Genomic DNA, 22,157 nt, shown 5'->3' with positions numbered 1-22,157 from the left:
TGCCAAAATTGTCACATTAAAGCAAAAGGGTCCCGATTCGATTGATGTGGGATATAATGCAAAATTAGCTTTGCGAATGTGGCGTAGGTAAAAATTACAATAGAATATCGATAAGTTAACTCTCAATAAATTAATAATATAGCTTAAATAATAATTGTGTTGGTTCGACTGTATTAATTTATAAAGGTTGAACTGTAAGTAATTCATATGCTTCGGCAAAAGAACAACGCAAACGGAGCGCGTGAACATCGATAAATTTGGTGAAAAATGTACTTTAATCTCTTTATTTTGTCACAATAAAAGCTATATTTTCATAAACAGAAATGTTGCAATCATATATATATATATATATATATATATATATATATATATATATATATATATATATATATATAGAAAAATGCTGTCACGTTAGAATCTGAATTTTAAAAGGAATTAATTACATTGGTATATAGTATTCAACCTCCATCAAATTAATTAATTTGAAATTGAACACCTGACTTATACCCTAGCTTTGTCACTGAATGGCACATCTACAAGAGTTCCCTACTCCTCCTATATCTCCTTCTTCACTGCAAATATATATACATACATGCAAATAGTTAATTAGAGGCTAATTAATAATAAATAAATAAATAAAATGTTATATTTTTTTTTTTGAGATGGATAAAATGTTATATTCGACCAAGAAAAAAAAACTAAAATAATATGTTTTCCGTGATGTTACTCGTCACGAGCATGCATAATCTTAGGTTAAGCCTACGTTCGCATAATTTCCATGCAATACCAAAAAGAATAACATTATAGATAAAAAAAAAATTAAAATTAAAATAATTAATATTTTTAGGGTAAATTACAACCACCCCTGAGGTATAGTCAAATTACAAAAATCCCCTCATGTTTGGATAATTACAACTACCCCTCAACTATGAATCTTCTTACACGTCCACCGTTATGGTGTCAAATTCAACATAATCTTCTACATTCCGTGGAATGTTCTCTAGTTTGTACTCGTTTTGTGCAAAATTGCAGTTTCTGATGCACCACAATTTGATACATATACAAGCCAAAAAACACAATCATGCTTCAAAATCTGGAGTTCGAATGTGATAAAACGGGCACAAGATTGAGAATATTCCACATGATCAGAAGATTCCACTAAATTTGACACCGCAACGGTGAACGTGTATGAAGATTTATAGTTGAGGGATGTGGTTGTAATTACCTAAACAGGAGAGTTTTTTTGTAAATTAACCATACCTTAGGGTGGTGGTTGTAATTTACCCATATTTTTATAAAAAAATAAAATAAAAAAAATCTTAGTAATTATTTCATTTTCTAGCCAGTAAAATTTTATTCCATATTTCTGTCACATAAATTAAAATAGGAAAAAATCAGTATAATGAAGAGAAATTAAATCATATAATAAATTAATAATACATTATACCTTGGTTCAAATTCTTGAACATGAGCAATGTCTTTCCCATGTGCATCAGACCAGCTAACTTTTCTTATCCCACCACCTGGATTATTAATCATCTCCACCATTGATTCACTTCTCTTTAGATTACTCTTGAGAGCACTGGATTCAGCCTGATTAATAATCCCATTTGATGAACTTCTATCAATCCTCTTAACCAAACAACCCTTTTTCGACGATTCACTATCCATATTAAATAATCCTTCATTATCTGACCTATTATTTCCCGAACTCGAAAACCCTAATTTCCGGTTATCGATATTATTTTTGATTTCTTCGTCTTGATCTCTGCTGTCGGAGTTTCTTGACGCTACATAACACGAGCACACTAGTGAGGTGCACTTGTTGTGAGCCGCCGCCGCCAGGATATATCAAGATTATTTAATCCCTCAACAAGAACCTGATTAATTATTCGGATTATTAATTAATCCCTCGAATTCGGTCTCTTTTGGTTGCTGATTAATCAATCTATCATGAAAGTTTTTTTGAAGCAAGATTAGGGAGATATATATGGAAAATGGAGGTAATGTTTTGAAGAAATCAATCTTGATGCTTCAACATGTTTCTTCAGACTTAAGATATATAGTGGGATATATTATGATTTTTTGGTGTTTGTGGAATCTAAAAATCATGGAAGAATCAACAATTGTGTGTGTGTGTTTGTGTGTCTATATATATATATATATATATATATATATATATATATATATATATATATATATATATATATATATATATATATATATATATATATATAAATAAATTATAATTGTCACTTAATTATATACTTAAAGATTGTTTCCTTTTTCTTTTTGTTTGATTTAGAAGAAATTATTGATAAAGAATGTAATGAGTTATGAGACTGTATTGAATAACTTATTAATTATAGGGTAAATAATACTTAAATCTCATGTGGCTTAAATTTGTGCACATGACCCATTGTATTTTTAATATATGCACATGATCTCCCTGTACTTTGAACTTTGTGCATATGAACTCTTTATACTTTTACTATAAGCACATAACGCCCCTATCGTATTCCACTTGGTAAATAATCATGCTCAATAAAAAGATTTATTTTTTGAAAGTATAAGTAGGTCATGCGCACAAATTCAAACCACAAGGGTAAGTGCGATTTCTCCTGAATTATATATATATATATATATATATATATATATATATATATATATATATATATATATATATATATATATATATATATATATATATATATATATATATATATATATATATATATATATATGTCTATAAGATTATTTAGATGATATTATTTGTTAAAACTCTTACTAAACATTGATTTCGAGCTTCCAACATGGGTGGAAGAACTTATCTTCGTGTACCAGAAATTTGAAATCCACCACAATTGCTCCGAAATTGTTTAAACTAAGTCCAAAAAATAGTTATTGTGAATTTGAAATTCATAACTTCAAAAGCATATAAAGAAAAAGTTAATTAGTTATGAGATAATAATTATAACTGCACTTTGCTATATAAATTAGTTGGGTGCCATTGAGTGATTTTTAAACTTTTAAATCAATTTTCTTTTTGGGTTACTAAATGGGAAGTTTTGATGAGCTTATAGTAAAAGTAAAAGGATTTTTAGATTCGGTTAGAACATACAATCATGAATCGAGGGCTCGTGCCTCTCATCCACTAAGGTTTGTTTGTTTGTTTGTTTTTTTTTTTTTTTTTTTTCCTAGTGCTTTTGCACTCATTTGCAAGGTGAAAATTGATGAAAGCAACCAAAAAAAAAAAATAATTAAAATCACTCTAAAAAGAAGAAAAGAAAAAAAAAAAAAAAAACACGAGGGCGTGCAATAAGGGTCCTATTAATTATTAATCTCTAATTAGAATTTTTTTCTTTCTCCTATTGAATTGGGTTATTTTTTTTCATTTTCTTACAAAGAAGCCAGCAATCACATATGTGAAGGGGTGCAAGTTGGAACTGATTTTCCAATTTCTGCCGGTTCCGAACCGAAAAGTTCCGATTTCGGAACAACTTTTTTCATTCCGACTTCCGAAATTCCGATTTCCGAAATTTTCCGATTTTTTTGGATTGGAATTGGAATTCTATAAAATAAATTTGGAATTTCCGATTTCCAATCCGATTTAATTCCGAAATTAATTCAGAAAAATTCCGATTTTTTTTCCGAAAAATACACCTATAAATAGTATATATTAAATAATACTTATTTTCCGAAAAATACACCTATAAGTTTTGTTTAGGATTTTGATATAATGAATTGTTGTTAGAAGTTTTATTGGATATTATGCTGTGTTTATTTTTATTTATTTTTTTGAACTGAAATTTAGTAGTTATTAGTTTTACTTTTATCGACGTGGATGCTCTTATTTTCGAAAAATTATGAACATTTTAGAAAATTTCGGCTAAGTTTTGAAAATTTAAAGCTTATGTGATTTCCGATTTTTTTCTGAAATTCCGAAATTTCCGGGCCTTTTGAAATTGGAATGAATTTTTAGATTCCGAAAATTTTGGAATTGTAATTGGAATTGATTTGTACTTCCGATTTTTTTTTTGAAAATTCTCCGAAAATGATAATTCCGATTCGATCCATCCGACTTTCACCCCTACATATGTGTATAGATAAATCTCCCTCTCATATGATAATTTGTATACCATACAGGATATTCACTTAGATTTAGAAAGTGTTAACAGAGATAATCAAATTTGGATCGTTAAACGTCGCACTCTTTTACTCCCTGAGCAAACCCATCTCTCCAATCTTTTTTTTTTGGGGTTGGAGGTGGTTGAGAGGTAAAGTTGGGTTTTTCATTAAATCCACTCTATTAATTCTTTTTTTTTGGTTTTTTTTTACCTTTGTAAATGATAATGCTTTTAAAAAGAGAAATAAAGGTTAAAAAAAAAAAAGTACCTTGCGCGTGTCCAATGTTTGATATTTAAAGTGTTATTTGTACTCATAATAGTATGACACAATTATGTTGTCTATAATCTTCACACTAATATTGGCATAATGAGTAGGATAATGAAAATTGACAAGCATAGGGTAATTATTTCAATATGTTGGCCATTTGTTCTTACACGGCCTTCCAACTCTAATATTTTAATTGTAGGCCTATGTATATTGCATTAATCCTATATGATTTAGTAATGTTTTTTCTTTGTGGTGTAAAGATATTATCTTAAAAAAATGGCTTTATAATATGACCATACAATACAATGCACGCACCCAAAAAACACGCACCCACAGAGATAGAGATTCGAAACTTCAATCTCTTACCAAACACTACTATGAGAGATGCTCCTGATACTACTAGCCTAAAGCCTAGTTGATCAATTAATTAATTAATTAAGTTTGTTGGATCGCATTGATTAACTTAAACCGAGTTGAATCAACTCTAATTTAACCGATCAAATATAATCAATTGTTTACATAAACCCTAGGATCGATAATCATCATTCTTGATCGTTATATGGTAATTGGGGAATTGTTAAATATGACGAACAAACTAAATAAAATGACATCAAATTTACGCAGTTCAAGTATCTATTTATGTTTACGAAATGTATCATTTTATCAATACTTATACACAATAAGTTTATTCCAAAAGAATTAGAATAAATAGAACTTAACTTGTAGTTTGGATTAGAGGAGATTGAATTAATATTTTCCTGACTAATTAATTATTTTGTTAGTTTGACGTTAGGTATTATTTATTAAGATCTTGTATTAAATCTGTTAAATTCTGATATTATGTGTGATTTGTCATTAAAACCTTTTGTTTAATAAAATTAACATGTAATTTGAAGGATAAAATAGTCTCTTACTTATTTAGTCACCTCTTATTAAATTAATCTCAGAGAGAGATGCTACTAATTAATGAAATAGGAACATTAAATAGCGAACTTTGATTTCAGTAGCGAGTTTGAAAAAGTGTGAATCTTATCAGCCGAACGTATTATTAGCCCCTGCCCTTTTAGCATTAGTGTGTAGTGTAATTGCATCTACCCCTCTTTTTTTTTTTTTTTTTTTGAGAAGATCTACCCCTCTTATTTACTGCACCAATCTGACAATTATCATATTTAAGTTTTAACAGATCAATTCACCAATTAATAACATTTTCCTATTGAAATATGAAAATAGTAAATTTTAAATTGGGGGGGTGAAATCAACATTAACTAGAAATCGGGCCTCGGGCCTAATTAATTAAAATGCAAATGGTAGTGTACACTTATTTGGGCTTAAAATTCGGAAATGCAGCACTAGAAACGTGTAAGCACCAGAATCACTAACACGACTCTTTAATTAATGACACATCGTTTCTAAAATTCATTTTTTCTTCTCTTTTTTTCAGGTTTATTCTTCTTCTTCCATTTGTGCTTCTCAACAATCTCTCTCTGAAACTCAAAAAAGATCGCCAGCAAAATGAATAGGTATGGAGTTTCTTCATTATTATTATTTTTGTTTAAATATTTTATTTAATTTGGGGTTGTGGGTTTCTGAAATTGGTGAAAAGTTAACCTATGTTGTATTGAAATATGAGTCGATTTTGAGTGTACTCCAAAACCCACCACCTCTCTTATGCACGCCATGTGTTCGACCAAATGCCAGACAAGAATACCTTCGCATTTGATGCTCTTTTCATTGCATACTCCGCACACATTCGTCACGCCGAAACTTTAACTGGAAATTTGTCATTGTTACCTGACTAAAAATTGGCTTGATTTCGATGTTTTTGTTCACAATTGGGTGGGATTGAAGGTCTAGAGATTTTGCTTGAATTGATATTTAATAATTGATATTGGATCCTTCTTTACTTTTTTTTCTTATTGTGTTTGTTTGTACAAGGATAACTGCAAGAAGAGTGGCGTTCAATATTCATGCCTTGAAATCGGCACGGAGGACGCTGTGTAGTAATTCGGGTGTCAAGTTACCCGGTGAAGATCGTGATCAAGTTAGTAGTTACATAACTTTTATATCGTTTATTCTTTATTCTAATTCTTGAGCTATTGTACATAAACAGAGCTATGTTTTCTTTATTAAGCGTACTTGTGTCATTCTCTATACTCGTATGTGCTTCATTTGCATGGAAACCAAACAAATGGTTCTTTCACATGCTCTGAATTTACATTCTACGATCTTTCGGGATTTAATTGCTAATCCTCAACGGTTCTTCTTGTATGAGCTATCTATTCATTATGAATTTGAAAAGAAAAAAAACAACAAATATGTCAGTTAAGTAATCACAATAGAGAAAAGAAAACAATCATGGAATACCCGTTTTTTTTTTTATGTTGTCGAATAGAAGCTGATATGTTCTGCAAAATGAATTGTATTTGACAGAAATAGAAATACTGGAAATAAGATACGTAATTAAAGAGAAGAAAAAAGTTTGCAAAATCCATCTGCAGATAAATGTACTTGATTTGCAGTAAGGACCAAAAAACGAGCCCATCCTGTAGAGGAGCAATAATTAAGTTGCAATATTTCTGTTGGTCGTGTGACATCTTAAATAATGTCAACTGAAACTGAATTTTTAGAGACGGAATTTTTGTCGTACTATTTTGTAAAAGTGTTTTCTGCATGAAATTATGCCTCTAAATTATTATTACTATATCTAGGATCTTGCAGACAAGCACGGAGGATCGCATACCAATCTTCCGGTGCATGATGTTGCTATTGTTGGAGGCGGCATGGTTGGCATGGCTTTGGCTTGTTCTTTGGGTAAATATTTTATTTTTTATTTCTCGAAATTTTAATCTTGTGGTGTTCGAGATTTGCATGTAGCCCTTGGGGACCACATATGTAATTAAAAGGTAGCTTATATTTAAAATAATTATGTATTGAATATCTTCTATTACACTACTGACATGAACTTATGGTGCTGATTTTGCCATAATAACGTAAATCCGTACATCCAACACTCTTCTTTAGTAGTTTTCTTGAGGTGTTACTGTTAGCCTGGGTTTGGCAGCAATTGTCCACGTGGTGGAGGCCCGGGTATGGGCGGCCCACAATCGAATGCCGTGGGCGCTTGTGTGTGTTGAATGCACTATAAGGCTAGGGTTTGCGCCTTTCCTAACACCAATTGGTTTTGGGACAACTGGTAGCGCCTGAGGTCCTACAAGTGGTATCAGAGCCAAGGTTAGGGTTCGATTCCCAGCTGGAGCAATTGCTGAGGGGGAGATTGTTAGCCTGGGTTTGGCAGCAATTGTCCACGTGGTGGAGGCCCGGGTATGGGCGGCCCACAATCGAATGCCGTGGGCGCTTGTGTGTGTTGAATGCACTATAAGGCTAGGGTTTGCGCCTTTCCTAACACCAATTGGTTTTGGCTAGGGTTTGCGCCTTTCCTAACACCAATTGGTTTTGGGACAACTGGTAGCGCCTGAGGTCCTACAGTTACGTTTGGCCGTAGACTGTGTTTTACATCAGCACCCACCCTACTTTTTAAAAAGTCCTCATGTTATTAGATATCAGCAAAAACTCCCCTATAATGCAATTTTTTGAGCAAACTATCCCCTAAAGCGTCACCATTGAGGAGGCTGTTTGCACAAAAAATGCATTATCTGGGTTTTTTTTGCTAATATTCGTAACACAGGGGTATTAAATATAATACACTCTTTATAATTGCCTGGATTTTTAATTTGTTTTTTTAAATCAAGACGACCTTTGATTTATTCTCTGGATTCTGAGGCTGTATGCAGAAGCATGATTAATTGAAGATTTTTTTTAGTCATGCTTCATTTTCACATGGAAAAGTTAGCTCTTTTGCTAATTCAGATCGAGTAATAAAAAAAATTTGCGTACTCTCTGCTTGCAGCAAACACACCGTTAACAAAGAAACTAAATGTTGCCATTATCGATAGCAATCCAGCATTACTTAGCAGTGCTGTCATAAAAAAAGAGGACCCCCCCGATCCAAGAGTTAGTACTGTCACACCAGCCACTATAGCTCTTTTTAAAGGTACCAATTTTTTTTATTTTTTTTTGTAAATTTCGTGTTTTTGACTTAAGAATCACTTTTTCTTTTTATTTTGCATTACTTCTTATATAAACTATGTGAGCATGATAACCGTTTCTTTCAGATATGGGTGCGTGGAAATATGTCGAAGAGCATCGACATGCGTACTTTGATAAGATGCAGGTAGTGATATTGGAAAACATTTAATTTTTTTGCTTTTTATTGCTCCTGTCTTTTCTATTAATATTAGAAAAAAAAAATCCGGATTCTTTGTTTAAATCTGAATTTCGTTCAATGTCTTCTTCTAGGTATGGGATTACACTGGTCTGGGGTATACAAGGTACAATGCGAGAGACATTAACAAAGAAGTACTAGGGTAAGACAAAAAAAATGGTGCAGTGGGATTCCTTTTCGTAATCATACAATTCTTTCTTGCAGATAATGCTTTTTTCGGGATTTTTAATTTAGGTGCGTGGTGGAGAATAAAGTGCTTCATAGATCTCTCTTGTCATGCCTACAGGTATACGCTTATACAATTTATAATTATCTAAGCTATTTATTTGACTTGTGAAGTCCTTGCTTAGTAGGGAAGAACGTTTAGATTCTAGTTTCACTGAAAAACGAGGTCTACTTTCTTTGCCTATATATATATATATATATGTATATATGCTAAAAATTATTAATGCTGCATCATTTTACCTTTTTTTTTTTAACAGAATGCAGGTTCCGAGCAGAAAATATATCCTTTCAAATTGAACTCGATGACAGCCCAACCAAGCTCTTCATCAACTCCACACGGATCTTTAGCAAAACTTGAACTCAGTGATGGCCATAGCTTGTACGCAAAATTAGTGGTAAAAAATTCAACATTACTACCTAAGTATTTATTCAAGATTTTAAGCATTTGCTGAAGAAAATAATAATAATAATAAAAAAAAAAAAAATTAACCTTAAAAATAGGTTGGGGCGGACGGGTCAAAATCACGCGTTAAGGAGTTGGCAGGAATAACCTCAACCGGATGGAAATACTCCCAAAATGCGATTATATGTACCGTACAACACACGCAAGAAAATTTTTGCGCATGGCAAAGATTTCTACCCAACGGTCCAATTGCTCTTCTCCCAATAGGCGACAATTTCAGCAACATCGTGTGGACAATGAGCCCTGATGAGTCATCGAATCGCAAATCGATGTCAGAACTTGAATTTGTCGAAGAATTAAATCGTGCATTAGACAGCGGCTATGGCCCACGTCCGAAATCTCAACTGTCAGGGGCCCCACTATTCTCCTGGCTAACAGATAATACAACAGCATCATCGCCCGATGATTTATTTGAAGCTCCACCGAAAATTACTAAATTAGCCTCCGAAAGAATGGTATTCCCTTTATCATTAAATCATGCTAATCGTTACGTATCGAAACGTGTGGCTATTATTGGAGATGCTGCACATACTGTTCATCCTTTGGCTGGTCAAGGAGTTAATATGGGATTCGGAGATGCGTTTTCTCTCTCTAAGGTTCTCTCTCAAGGCATTGCAGTTGGATCAGATATTGGGGAGGTATGTTAATTTTCTCCTTTTCGATTTTATGCTTTTTATTCAAATTATATTTTAATAGATTTCGCCTTCATTTTATTTTCCGTAATCAAAACCCATATGAAGAGTACCTCGGCATGCTAGTTAATGTAGGCCCAAGTTTTTCGATTTCATTTACAGTGTGAAGTTGTGTCAGATGGCTAAATCAGCTAGGGGTGGAAATTGGAACATAATTTCCGAATTTTGTCGATTCCGATCTGGCTATTTCCGATTTCGGAACAATATTTTTCATTTCGATTTTTGATTTTTTTTGGAACGGAATTGAAATGCATATTATATAACAAATTCCAATCCGATTTTAATTTCCAAAAATATTTCAAAAATTCTAATGTTTTCCTAAAATTACACTTTCAATATCAATATGATTATATATACTTTATATATAGGTGTGACTAAAAATGAAAATTCTGAATTTCGTCGGTTTTGACCCGAAATTTTTCGATTTTGGATCATTTTTTTTTCATTTTCCGAAATTCTGATTTCTGACAATCTCGAAATTTTTCGGAACAAAATTGGAATTTGTTTTTCACGTCCGGGAAAAAAATGATATTTTTTTTCTTCTGGAAGTGAGAATTCCAATTCGATTCGTCCGATTTCCACTACCCCTAGTCAAGACTCTTGGTCTGAGAATAATACTAGAGCCGTTGTACCATGTTACAAACAACGAGTCATGGTCCTATAATTTACGAACAATGATAACTTTTCTTTGCCCCTTATATGAGCATTTATCTAATCTTATCTTATTTTTTTTTTTTTTTTATTTCTGGACCTTGGTTATGTTTTTACTCAGTTATCATTGCTAAAACGATACGAATCAGAAAGGAAACCAGCAAACGTGACAATGATGGCGATACTGGACGGCTTTCAAAAGGCATATTCCATTGATTTTGGACCGTTAAATGTGCTGCGCGCTGCTGCATTCCAAGGAGCCCATTACATTTCACCGTTGAAAAAGAATATAATCTCGTACGCCTCGGGCGAGCAGAGATTTCCGCTTTTCTCTTGATTTTTTCTGTAATTTTTAGTGTTAAATTTTGGAACCAATCTTGTATGGTTTTGTAAAACAATGAATTCTGAAATAGGAAGAAGTAATAAAAAGGCTCTCTTTTTCTTGATGTTTGGAGGCATTTTTAGCAATAAAAGTGTTATCCCTCCAGGTTTATTACATGCTACACCGAGTGAAATATATCGGCAGATCTTTATTGTTCAATTCGTGCACAAAAACCGAGCATGAACCAATAAATTTGGTTTTCATTATCTTCGACGAGTAAGCGCGGAAATCAATCAAAACTTCCATTTTACTTTCTACTCCAAACATAAAATGCGGAATGACAACTCTGTAAGCAGTAACAATAACGACTATAATTATGAGTGCGAGATGGAAGAAGATGAAACTAATTTTTTTTCACTGATTTATTTATATTTTTTTTGCAAAATTGATTTTGTTGTAAAAAAAAATGTAAATGAAAAATAAATTACAAAACAAATTAAAACTTTTAATGTTGGACTATAAGTTTAATTCGTTTTCATATATTTTTTTATTTTTAACAATTATAAAATGAAGAGTACATAATCTTATATATAAAAGAAAGAAACGCTGGACAACCCTAAAAACCTTAATGGTATTTATGTAATTATTTATTTTTAATATTTTTTTTTCTCTACTAATTTCAAATTATAATTTTTAGTAATTGTCCATCTCCGATTTTTCATCAATATATCTCAAATCTTAAGAGATAAAGATAGAAATACGATTTTTTAAATCTTAATCTATATATTTGGATTATAAATCTTAATATGCCAGATTTAAAAAAATCAATGTTATATAAAATATGAATAATACTACATTATTAAATTTTACTATATTAAATTTAGTGTATGATATTTTCTTATTATGTATTAAATTGATTATTTTCCACATTAGAAATAATATCCCGTGCATCGCACGGGAAAAAAATGCTAGTATTTATAAAATTAAAATCAACACTGGTATAAAATCTCGTAATTATAGAGTTTCTTTAAATATATACAATCTACATCCTAACTAAATAATATGCTTAAAATAACTCTGACGGAAATTTGGAATCTGTAAATAACAGTATCAGAGGAATATTCCATGAAATAAAAAAGATTAGGTTAAGATTAACGTCGTAAGAAGGACTGTTTAAGAGGACAACAAACATCAGAGGGTCTTTTTCGTAATTACCCAAACATAGGTGGGAGTTTTGTAATTTTATATCTTACCTTAACTAAGAAGGTTTCTTGTAATTTGCCCTACATTTAATAATGTTTGTTTTCTTTTGTTTGTGATTCGTTCCATTAACAAAAAATAAAGATTTTTTTAATATAATTTTGTGGCATAACTGCTTTTATTCCAGAGATTTTGTATATTAATAATAGCCAAATAATAAACCCCCAATATACATACCGCCGGCGGCTCCCCTTTCTTCGGCGAATCACAACCCCTCGTCTCCACCGGAGATGGCCACCACCGCAGCGATCGTCTCTTCGTCTCCACCGGAGACGGCCGCCACCAACGCACCGAAGATTCCGCTTGCCGGAAAGCGTAATATTCTGATAACTAGCGCGTTACCGTACGTCAACAACGTTCCCCATCTCGGAAACATCATCGGATGTAAGTACATCTAAATTCTGAAACCTAATTTAATTTTATCGCACTGTGTGTAATCGGTAGTTTAATTGCGTTTATTTTATAAATAATATATTTTTTTTGATTTATTTTTGAATAGGTGTTCTTAGCGCCGACGTTTATGCGAGGTACTGCAGAAACAGAGGGTATAATGCACTCTACATCTGTGGTACAGATGAATATGGTACGGCTACTGAAACCAAGGCAATCGAGGAAGGATCTTCTCCTCAAGAAATTTGTGATAAGTAAGTATTGTTTTTTTCATTGAAATTTTATTTGGATTTTTTTGGATATGAAAATCGTATTTGAACTTGTATGAATTAAAATTCAGAAAAATTAATCGGATTGATCCAGGAATTGAATTCATTTACACCCATACTAAAATTTAATTTTTCTTTATTTTTCAGATACCACGCAATTCATAAAGAGGTGTATGAGTGGTTCGATATAAGCTTCGACGAGTTTGGGCGCACCTCGAGTCCGCAGCAGACTGAAGTATGTCAAGCAATTTTCAAGAAACTATGGGAGAATGATTTTTTTTCAGAAAACACAATGCAGCAGGTGCTATATTATTCCTAAATTAATATTCCATCACTCTTTTTTTTTTTTTTGGTGAAGCTTATTAAATCAATTTGTTGGTGAAGCTATACTGTGATAGATGTGAAAGATTCTTGGCCGACAGGCTTGTGGAGGGTAATTGTCCAACACCTGGTTGTAATTACGATTGTGCGCGTGGAGATCAGTGTGACAAGTGCGGGAAGCTTTTAAACCCCACAGAATTACTTGAACCAAAATGCAAGGTGAGAAAAAATCGGCATTTTAACCTAACACGTAGATTCACATTTAGAGGATTTTTTTAAACGTTAGTGGTTGTGGTTAATGAACAGGTTTGTCGGGATACTCCATGCATACGTGATACAAACCACCTGTTTATTGAACTTCCAAAGCTGAAGGATAAGTTAGAAGAATATATCAGCGCCACGTCAGCGTCTGGAGGGTGGAGTCATAATGCGATTCAAATAACAAACTCTTGGCTTAGAGAAGGGCTTAAGCCACGATGCATCACGAGAGATTTGAAATGGGGAGTTCCTGTTCCACACGAGAATTTTAAGGACAAGGTAAATTGATTTACACGAAACGCTGATTACTTTTTCTGTGTTGGTTTTTCGACAAAATAATATGTTACTATTTTGCAATTTTTGTGGTTAGGTGTTTTATGTATGGTTCGATGCGCCTATTGGATACGTCTCGATCACTTCGTGCTACACGGCAGAATGGGAAAAGTGGTGGAAGAATCCTGAAAATGTGGAGCTGTACCAGTTTATGGGCAAGGATAACGTGCCTTTCCATACTGTAAGTCTTTTAAATATTAATCTTGGCAGTCGGGAAGTATGTAATTGTAACGAGCTATACGACACCTCCGTATAAAATTTTCAGGTGATGTTCCCATCCACTCTTCTTGGAACCGGTGAAAGATGGACTATGATGAAAACGATCAGTGTTACAGAGTACTTGAACTACGAATCAGGTAATATATGCACGGATAAAAAATATATTAACTGTTTCAGGCTGTGAGGCACCTTTCTTTCGTATGCTACTTTTGAATTTGATTTTCTTTAACCAAAATGTTTCAATTGTTTTGATTTTAGGGAAATTCTCCAAGAGTAAGGGTGTGGGAGTGTTCGGAAATGATGCAAAAGACACTAATATTCCCGTTGAGGTTTGGAGATACTATTTGCTGGCAAATAGGCCAGAGGTAAGCTCTTCGTAATGCACTTTCTCTTATGCTTTGTTTGTTAGATTTGGCACGAGAAAAATAAAAAAATGTTGAAATGAGATTAAGACGAATTTCTGGTGGTCCTAATGGTTCTCGAATAAATTAGATAAAATTTGTGGCAGTACTGATGAAGTTGCATAGGTATATTGCTTTTAGTTTCTTTTGATCTCATGACAATATCAGCAAAAAGTAACAACTTATTGTCAAATTGTCGAATATTTATTTTTTATGAGAATTAATAGAGTTGGGTTTATTTTTTTTATTATTTTTGTGATTGTTTCGTTAAATTAGGCATGGTGTTATTCATTATTCGATATGGGGAAATGGTGGTATGGTTGAATTTATTTTTAGTAGTAGTATGTTAGATGAGTTTTTTCCAACTATCTGCCTTTGTATTTTTCGAAACCGAAAAAAAAACAAGAACGAACTAAAACTTCTCCACTTTTGAAAAAAACATATCATAGTATAAACTAGTTGCATACATGCTCTAGATTGTACCGAATCACGACAAACACTGATTACGTTATTAATTCACGATATTAGGGATCAGACACAAAATTCGAATGGGCCGATTTGCGAGACAAGCTGAAGGGTGAGCTGGTGGGCAATCTCGGAAACTTCATCAACCGTGTCTTGAAATTCATTGCCAAAGGTCAAGGTATGTTCAATCTAGGGAGCTTTTCATCAAATCTGTTTCTCGGTTAAGAACTTTTCTTATTTTTTAGCACGGAAACCATTTTACTGACTGCTTCTTATTTATTAGGGAACCAGGTATCTGTGATGTTTCTCCTCATTTTTCAATATATATATATTTTTTTATTGTTAAATAATTATTGGGTTTATGGCAATGTAGGCGAAGGATATGAGTCCGCCATCCCCGTAGGTCGGTGCGTTGATTCTCATCCGCCAACGAAAGACTTCGGATGTAAAGTCGGTAAACTTGTGCAAGAATATGTAGATGCAATGGAAAAGGTAACCAATTGATCCATAACTTTGTCTCTCTTTGTTCTTTTTTGGTACACAACGACCCTCATTCCGCCTCGATTAACGTTCCGAGCAATGTAGTTAAAATCGAGATCTAAATCGTAAAATCGTAAGACTTTAAGATTTTAGACACTGTAAAGGAGTAAGATCGCACCAAAATTGCAGGTGCCCTAAAATCGTGTGAAATCGCGTTCAAAATCGTTAAAATTGTTAAAAACGCGATTTTAGTGTGATTTTGGCGATTTTGGTTTTTGTCAAGAATTGGGCTGAAATTTTGGATTTTGGACTCATAAATTCAGTTTTTTAACTGAAATTTTTAGCCAAATACCAAATAATCCAAAATATATAAAGCTCAGCCATGCCCTAAAATAACAATCTATCACGACGAGAAGAAAATACTTCTCTTCTGCTAAAAAAACATCCAGCGGTTGTGAGTGTTAGTTTCAGTTATCTCCTAACACAATTTATGTTAGACTATGTTTAATTAATGTTGGGATGTTTTATATTTGTTAGGACATATTTTATGTAAATTATGACTTATTTTATTTGTGTTACAGATGTTTTCTAAGTAGTAAGTACTAAATATATTTATTTTACAATACATGTAAAATCTTACGATTTTACGATCCGATTTTACGTTTCCGATTTTACTACCCCTCTCCGATTTCACTTAAAATCCTGATTTTGACTACCTTGGTTCCGAGTGGCATTTAATTTATAGGTGAAACTAAGGGAAGCCTTGTCGAAAGCCATGGAAATATCTAGTGCAGGAAACAAATACTTGGAAGTAAGACTTCATCCTACATTGCTCTATTTTTTTAAAATGCCACGGTTTATAATAAGGCAAAGATTTTTGTTTAAAAAATTCGATGATGTAGGACCCCCCTTACTATAAGCTTTACAAGACAGACGAACCGACGTGTGCTTTGGCTCTGAAGACATCAGCTGGAGTCGTTTATCTGCTTGCTTGCCTCCTCGAGCCCTTTATGCCGTCTTTCTCGGTCAAGGTAAATTTAAGAGCTTAGTTTTGATATCAAACGGAGCGGCAAATAATAACTTGGTAGTGATAAATGAATTGATTGTGTTTCATAATTCATTTTAGGTACTTACGCAGCTGAATTGGAAATGCATTTCACTTTCTGACGACTTAGTCGAAAGGGCTAAAAGACCTTGGGAGATCCTACCTACTCCTCATAAAATCGGAATTCCATCACCATTGTTCAAAAAAATGGTATATTCTACATTTGTCTATTCCGTTTGTTGTCGGTTTAACTTTTTTTCTTTACTTTAAACATTTGATATGATAATTTGCAGGAAGATGAGGACGTAAAATTTTACACGGATAAATTTGCCGGCAGTCAATCAGATAGGAAGGACAGGAAGCTGAAAGCTGAAGTTGCTGCTGCAAAGAAAGGTTTCGTTTTTTTTCTTTTTTTCTTTTTTCCGTCTCTTTTCTTTAACATATTGCGCAAAATATTCTTGTGTGATCCTTCTTCGGGCTATACTAGATTTTGTTTTAATGTTATGCTTACTTCATCGTATGTTTATTCTTCTAAAGGTGGTAAAACTTCGAAGAAGGAGAAGCTGGAAAAACCCGCCAAAACAAACACCAAGCATATAAACCTCGAAGAAATGCAAAGAAAGTGACGAACGAACTAACAAAAATTTTGTATAGGGCCGAAAAAAGTAATTTATCCCGGTAGATAGATATAGATATAGATAGTTGGTATCGTGATATAAAATTCTTAGCACCATCAGTGAGAGGACACGAGCTAAGGAAAAATATTTCCGACAATAGTTTGGATAACATCCTTATATCATCATAGCGCCAAACGTAAGACAGGGCATGAGATGAACATGTAGCTTTCATCCGTATACACTCGTAAGAATTAGCTACGTCCATTCGTTTTGTAGCTTTCATCCGTATACACTCGTAAGAATTAGCTACGTCCATTCGTTTTTTCGATCAATGATTAAATGTCTGATTGGTTTGTTCCCCAATGATTGAAATCATTTCCATTTCCATTTTAATTGTTTTCCGCAATGAAGCAATTAGTGTTCGTTAAGGTTTTAAAACAAGATTTCTAATTTAAACAATTTAAAAAGTTTCTCTATCCCCAGAACATGATTCGACTCGACTGTTGTAGTAAATAATTGTTGTCTTCAATAAAAAATAAATAAATATCACATTATTTTTTCAAAAATTTCAAAATATATTTCCCCAAAATGAAATGAAAATAACTTCGATTTGACCGAACAAACAATTTAGAGAGATACCATATGTATGTGGGAAAAGTGTGTTTTAGTGTAAAGAGTTTAGACACTAAAAAACATAAGAGCCAGAAGCGCCATGCAATGGGTGGTTTAGTTGATGGAAATCGGACGGAATAGCTTTTTCGGAAAATTTCTAATTTTTTTCGGAAGTAAAAAATGGGTTTCAATTTTTTTTCCGTTCTAAAAAAATCGGAATGCAAAAATTCATTCCGATTTCAGAATGCCTCGGAATTGGCGAAATTGGTGGAATTTCGGAAGTTACATTAGCTTATAATTTATTGTTTCAAATTCGGAAATTACATTAGTTTTCAGGCTATTTTTCTATTTTTTTGAAATTTTGCAAGAAAATGCAAGAACATCCAAATGAGAATTCGACAAAACGCAATAAATAAAAATAAATGTAGGAACAATAAATTGAAAATTTGAAACATAATTTTCTGATACCAATTTTTTTTTATAATATAATTACTTGATCCTGCATTATTTATATTTTTCATATAAAATATAATATAAGTTATATTATGGAATTACAAAACATATCATAAAACTACATTATATATTTCGAAAAATCACAGAAATATTCAGAAATAAAATTGGATCGGAAATTAAAATTTCCAAAAATTTTAAATACCATGCCAATTCAATTCAGAAGAATCGGAATGAAAAATACAGTTCCAAATTTTGATATTTTCGGATCGGAATTGGCGGAATTCAAAAAATACATTCCAATTTCCACCCCTAATTGTCGGTTACCTTCATTTAAAAAATAATAATAATAAGAAGAAATAACAAAATACAACATTACAATAACAACAAAAAATCTCAACGCCGAACCTTTAATTTTCAACAAATTGCCACACTACGCAGTACCACCGTCTCCACGGTGATGCCCGGCCCGAACCCAAACATGACCCCCCAATCCAACCCTTCTCCGGTGGAGCTCAGCCCCTCCTCGGCGGAGGACTTCCTCATCTCATCCATTATAAACAGTACGCAAGCACTCGATATATTCCCGTACTCGCTCAACACACGCCTCGACAACCGCAGTTTTTCGGGCTCCAGCGCCAGCTCAGCCTCCACGTCATCAAGAATCGCCCGCCCGCCCGGATGCACTATCCAGAAAATAGAGTTCCAATCCGAAATACCCAAAGGGTCAAACGCCTCACTCAAACTCGCGCCGATGTATTTCGATATTAGTTCCGGTACATCTTTCTCGAGCTCAACCATCATCCCGCAATCGGTGAGGTGGCCCTGGATGCAACCCTCGCTCTCCGGCAATAGTGTCTGTGCGGTCGAGATGATCTGGAAAAGCGGCCGCTCCACCCCCGCCGCCGCGTCGGAGCCCACCACAACGGCGGCGGCGCCGTCGGCGAACAGGGCCTGCTCCACTAGGGTGGCCATGTGGGTCCCGCTCGGGCCGCGGAATGACATGGCCGTCATTTCGGAGCAGACGACGAGGACTCTGGCGCCGGAGTTGTTCTCCGCCAAGTCCTTGGCCATGCGGAGGGCGGAGGCTCCGGCGAAGCAGCCCTGGTTGTACATCATGAAACGCTTGACGGAGGGGCGGAGGCCGAGGAGCTTGGTGAGCTGGCAGTCGCAGCCGGGCATGTGGACCCCACCGGTGGTGCAGACTGCAGAAGACGAGGTGGGTGATCGATGACTTGGGCTGCCCCCATTCTTTGATGGCCTTTTCGGCGGCTTCTCTGCCGAGCCTCGGCACCTCCGCCGCCGTAATTTCCTGCCGGGCAGCCAGCGACGGCGCCGTGAAGGCGCACATGTTCGGATTCTCTCTCAAGATCTCTTCCGTCAAGTGCGTGTACCGTTTCTTGATCGTTGATTTCTCGCCTGCATGCGTATTATTTTGTAATTTGCATTACTTAAACAAAAAATTTACTGCAAATTAAACTATCATGTAATATATTTATATTTATATATATATGCCAAATAGCACTTCACCTTCTAAAAAAATCAACTTTTGCATACAGGAGGATTTTTTTCGCAAGATGGAATGTTTAAGAAGGGTAAATTTGTCATTTAATGACATGCTTTTGATGCAGAGATGGCGGAGGCGGAATTGTGTGGGGCCAAGTTTTTCCGAATCGGAACGACAAGGGGAGCTAAACACATGCGCTGTGATTAGGGATGGCAAAAAAACCCCAACCGCTAGCTATCCGCGGGTATCCGCTCCGTTTAAAATCCGTTACCGAAACCATTAGGGTTTGGTAATGGTTTTGGTAAGAGAAAAGAAAACCGTCATGGTTTTGGTATGGTTCTGGTTTTACCTTCACGGTCATGGGTACCCGACCATTTAATATATATATATATATATATATATATATATATATATATATATATATATATATATATATATATATATATATATATATATATATATATATATATTAATTCAACAAAATATGAATAAAAATGATATTTTGGCAAATTTTTAAATAAAGTATTAAATAATTTAGGGAGGATATATATTTTTCTCTTTTCTTTTTTTCTTCCTCTTTTCTGAGAGTTACTTAAACGTTATCGGACCCAAAGTTATTTTTTATTACCGTAATTTAAATGGTAAATGGGTACCCGTGGGTACCCGGATATTCGCGGTAATGGTTCTGGTTTTTCCATGAACTTTTTAAATGGGTTTGGTATGGTCATGGTTTGAGCTATATTAAATGGTAATGGTAATGGTATTGCACTTTTTCGAGGGTACCCGCTCCGCTGCCATCCCTAGCTGTGATGTGCGATGGATTTTGGCGTTTCGAGGTCGTTTAGGCCTTCAAAACGACGTTTTTGCTATATTACGAAAAAATTAAATAATTCATAATTAATTCTATAAAAATCGGATTTGAAATCCGCAAGTTGGGATGTTTCCAATTTTCGGTATTCTACTAGGCTTAGGAGTTATTTCAGTTTTTTTTTTTTTCTTTTTTGCCTTTTTTGGTAATTTTGTCGTTTTCCTAGTTTGATTAGGATTTTTTCGTTTTCTTTAGTATAAATAATTGCTCTAGGGTTTATTTTTCAGCATCTTTAATTATCAATAAATTTTCTGAATTTTCTCTCAATTATTTAGTGGATTCTAGAGTTATCGTATTCTATAAATTTAATTGACAGTATTAAATTTCTCTTGTGCTTCCGTTCTAAAAAGGTTCTACTTGACCTTGATCAACTCTAAGTGGTTGTCTATCATCACTAACAATATGTGGTCAAACACATGAATCCATCATTAAATATTTCAATGGGGCCAAGATCAGGGGAAAATGAACTATGAATTTTTTGGGATATTTCGTACATATCAACAATAAAAATTAAATATTTCAAATTATTTTAATTAAAAATAAGTATAATCTAAAATATATTATCATATTATTGGATTTTTTAAGCTTAAAAATCATAGACTACAAGTTTTTTTTGAGGGGGCAAAACACACTATAATTTATAAATAAATATAAAACCTTATTAAAAATAAAAAAGGTAAAACAAGAAAAATCTCGCAGGGGCGGCAGCCATCCAAGACAAAGTTTGGGTCCGCCCCTGATTATATACATATGTGAAAACTTACAAATGCGCTTAAATTTGTTCTTAAGCTCGGTCTCATGTTCGCTGTTAGTGACACGGAAGTAGTAGTCGGGATATGTGCTCTGGTCGATACAGTTTGCCGGAGTTGCTGTTCCGATTGCTAGGATGTTGGCCGGCCCCTTAGCCCGACGTCGAGCCGCCCTATGGATCTCCTCCACGGCGGCCGTCATTTTAGAACGACAATATAGTACTTGTCGTTTTCGGGTTGATGATGATGGAAAACATATTTTTTTTGTTATAACAACGACTGGCTATTAGTGGTGATAATAAAGCTTTGGTATAATGGCACAACATGACTGCTTGTTGTGGGTTATGATAAAAAATAGAAGGAAAGAGAAGAAAAGAGAGAAAACTAATTGAAATGCCTATCTAAATTACTTGTATATATAGAAAGAGAGAGAGAGAGGGGGATTCAGTCTTTAGGGTTTCAACTAAGGGTGCAAGTTGGAACGGATTTTCCAATTTCCGCCAGTTTCAATCCGAAATCCGAAAAGTTCCGATTTTGGAAAAACTTTTTTCATTCCGACTTCCGAAATTCCGATTTCCGAAATTTTTCGATTTTTTTGGATTGGAATTGGATTTATATAAAATAAATTTGGAATTTCCGGTTTCCGATCCGATTTAATTCCGAAATTAATCCCGAAAAATTCCGATTTTTTTTCCGAAAAATACACCTATAAATAGTATATATTATATAATACTTATTTTTCGAAAAATACACTTATAAGTTTTGTTTTAGGATTTTGACATAATGAATTGTTGTTAGAAGTTTTATTGGATATTATGCAGTGTTTATTTTTATTTATTTTTTTGAACTGAAATTTAATAGTTATTAGTTTTACTTTAAATTA

The 22,157-nt window shown here is 33.8% G+C and overlaps 3 protein-coding genes and 1 long non-coding RNA gene across 4 annotated transcripts; 2 read left to right on the top strand and 2 right to left on the bottom strand.

Moving 5' to 3' along the window:
• Window positions 1–415: 415 nt before the first annotated feature.
• On the bottom strand, window positions 416–2,021 carry LOC148769005 (uncharacterized). The gene is made up of 2 exons (XR_016032148.1): window positions 1,448–2,021; window positions 416–572 (listed from the first exon to the last, which is right to left on the bottom strand). It is a non-coding gene; the product is annotated as an uncharacterized LOC148769005 (long non-coding RNA).
• A 3,748-nt stretch (window positions 2,022–5,769) lies between these two features.
• Window positions 5,770–11,154, top strand: LOC105964203 (FAD/NAD(P)-binding oxidoreductase family protein). The gene is made up of 10 exons (XM_088820773.1): window positions 5,770–5,915; window positions 6,331–6,436; window positions 7,104–7,206; window positions 8,303–8,446; window positions 8,568–8,626; window positions 8,752–8,819; window positions 8,912–8,963; window positions 9,160–9,297; window positions 9,404–10,003; window positions 10,830–11,154. Exons 1-10 carry the CDS (start codon window positions 5,908–5,910, stop codon window positions 11,043–11,045), a joined length of 1,494 nt encoding a protein of 497 aa, XP_088676899.1. The 5' UTR covers window positions 5,770–5,907; the 3' UTR covers window positions 11,046–11,154.
• A 1,092-nt stretch (window positions 11,155–12,246) lies between these two features.
• Window positions 12,247–17,451, top strand: LOC105964202 (methionine--tRNA ligase, cytoplasmic). Its single transcript, XM_088820774.1, has 16 exons — window positions 12,247–12,674; window positions 12,790–12,934; window positions 13,097–13,250; window positions 13,334–13,489; window positions 13,577–13,807; window positions 13,899–14,042; window positions 14,127–14,217; window positions 14,339–14,445; window positions 15,010–15,124; window positions 15,320–15,438; window positions 16,172–16,237; window positions 16,329–16,457; window positions 16,553–16,681; window positions 16,765–16,864; window positions 17,009–17,347; window positions 17,395–17,451. The coding sequence occupies exons 1-15, from the start codon at window positions 12,521–12,523 to the stop codon at window positions 17,095–17,097; spliced, it is 1,929 nt and encodes a 642-aa protein (XP_088676900.1). The 5' UTR covers window positions 12,247–12,520; the 3' UTR covers window positions 17,098–17,347; window positions 17,395–17,451.
• Window positions 17,452–18,523: 1,072 nt separating this feature from the next.
• On the bottom strand, window positions 18,524–21,615 carry LOC105964209 (chalcone synthase). The gene is given in 4 exon segments (XM_088820772.1): window positions 18,524–18,629; window positions 18,631–19,359; window positions 19,361–19,569; window positions 21,290–21,615. Coding segments are annotated over 4 exon segments (1,194 nt in total). The 5' UTR covers window positions 21,477–21,615; the 3' UTR covers window positions 18,524–18,560.
• Window positions 21,616–22,157: the final 542 nt, after the last annotated feature.

The sequence above is a fragment of the Erythranthe guttata genome, chromosome 7 (assembly GCF_056151865.1).
Source record: "Erythranthe guttata isolate IM_541 chromosome 7, IM_541, whole genome shotgun sequence".
NCBI lineage: Eukaryota > Viridiplantae > Streptophyta > Magnoliopsida > Lamiales > Phrymaceae > Erythranthe > Erythranthe guttata.
The sequence above is the reverse complement of the archived record's forward strand: the minus strand, read 5'-3'. Positions and strand labels throughout refer to the sequence as shown.